The sequence below is a fragment of the Hermetia illucens genome, chromosome 5, assembly GCF_905115235.1.
Source record: "Hermetia illucens chromosome 5, iHerIll2.2.curated.20191125, whole genome shotgun sequence".
NCBI lineage: Eukaryota > Metazoa > Arthropoda > Insecta > Diptera > Stratiomyidae > Hermetia > Hermetia illucens.
Window position 1 is genome coordinate 47,965,493 of NC_051853.1, and position 1,518 is coordinate 47,967,010.

Consider the following 1,518-nt stretch of genomic DNA (forward strand, 5'->3'; position numbering starts at 1 on the left):
CGCCGCGCTATCTCTACCGAAGAAGCAGGGCTAATCCGTCCCAGGTGACAGCAGACTTTCGAAAAGCCACTAAAAAAGGCTTTGCTACGGAAGCAACGGTGGCATAATTCCGCTGGAAATACCTTTAAAAATATGGATCGAACGAAAACACGGGAAATTGAATTATCAACGCACACAGTGGTTGTAGGAGGAACATATTTGTATCGAGTTCGATCGGACTAATCTTCCGACTACCTTGAAGGCGCCCAAGAATTTGGAGCATGTTACGTTACACTCTCCGTAAATGAAAGAGGTGGATCGAGCGACATAGTTTTCGGACCCTATAATCTCATTCGGACGTCGCATGGCGTTCTGTACACATTCAGTTTCAAGAGGATGGAAATAAAAAAGTTTGTTGGAACAAAAAATCACTGTTATGATTCCAGAAGTTTAATTCGTATCTAGATAATACAATTTATCTTACAATTAGACGCAATTAGAGTAAACCTTTAATACACATTTAACATGTGTTACTCTCCAGGCTTCAACGTAAATTTTAACTTCTTCTTTGGTAAACTTGACTTCGCGCATGTAGTTGCAAGCAGTATTTTTTTGCCAGCAAGTGACTTCAGCATACACTATAGGATTATGTTTTTTATAATCTCCATGGGGCGGATACTCAAGGTTAAACTGAATAGTCTCAGGAGTACCAGAGTCCCGCTTAATTGTCTGTTTGCCTACATAAGTTTTGCCTGGAAAGTATTCAAATTAATTAGAAGTAAATTAGGAAAATTCAGTATTTTTTTCCTTTGAGTGAAAAATTTTTCCTTTGATAAATTATTGAACTACCCCAAAGATATCCCTCCAACTTATCGTAACGGTCCTGATCACTACTTCCCCAAAAAAGCTTAATAATTTAGAAATCATATTACTTACCGCACTTTTCTGATCCAAAACGGCGTACGATTTTGTGAGTTCGCCTACCCTTATGTAACTCTGGTGTCAACTCGGTTGAATTATGTCCCGATTCCTCGACCGTGATATTATCCGCAACTATTTCATTGTTATCAGTAACGGTTGAGTTATCATCTGCTGGGGAGCAAGCGGCAACAGCTAGCAAGGCGATGAAAACTGCAACGGCTGTGACGAAACGAATCATTTTGGCGCAACTACGAAGGGAACTTGATTGAAGTTAGTGATGGCGAATAAATGCAGTCTATATATACTGAAAGCGAGCATCCCAAATATTACCCCCTCTACTGATTACATTCGATAAAGTCGTCATTGAAATCGATAAGGCGCGGTTTTGCGGAAGCGTATACCTTCATTTGATGGGGGCGTTGTTATAACCACTCTTTATCAACCCGCCCATTTCTATTTTCCCATGCCTTTGGTTGGGCTAAGAATTATCTGAATCAACATCGTGTACCTTCCATTCAAGGGGATTTATCGGATATATGGAAAGCAACTGAGAAATAGGTTTTGCAAGTTATTCATCTATGAGACCTTTCAGAGTGATCAATAATTTGGTGCATGAGT

General features: G+C 39.8%; 1 protein-coding gene across 1 annotated transcript; it reads right to left on the bottom strand.

The window, feature by feature from the left end:
* Positions 1 to 407: 407 nt before the first annotated feature.
* On the bottom strand, positions 408 to 1,166 carry LOC119657858. Its single transcript, XM_038064985.1, has 2 exons — positions 916 to 1,166; positions 408 to 731 (listed from the first exon to the last, which is right to left on the bottom strand). Exons 1-2 carry the CDS (start codon positions 1,136 to 1,138, stop codon positions 466 to 468), a joined length of 489 nt encoding a protein of 162 aa, XP_037920913.1. The 5' UTR covers positions 1,139 to 1,166; the 3' UTR covers positions 408 to 465.
* Positions 1,167 to 1,518: the final 352 nt, after the last annotated feature.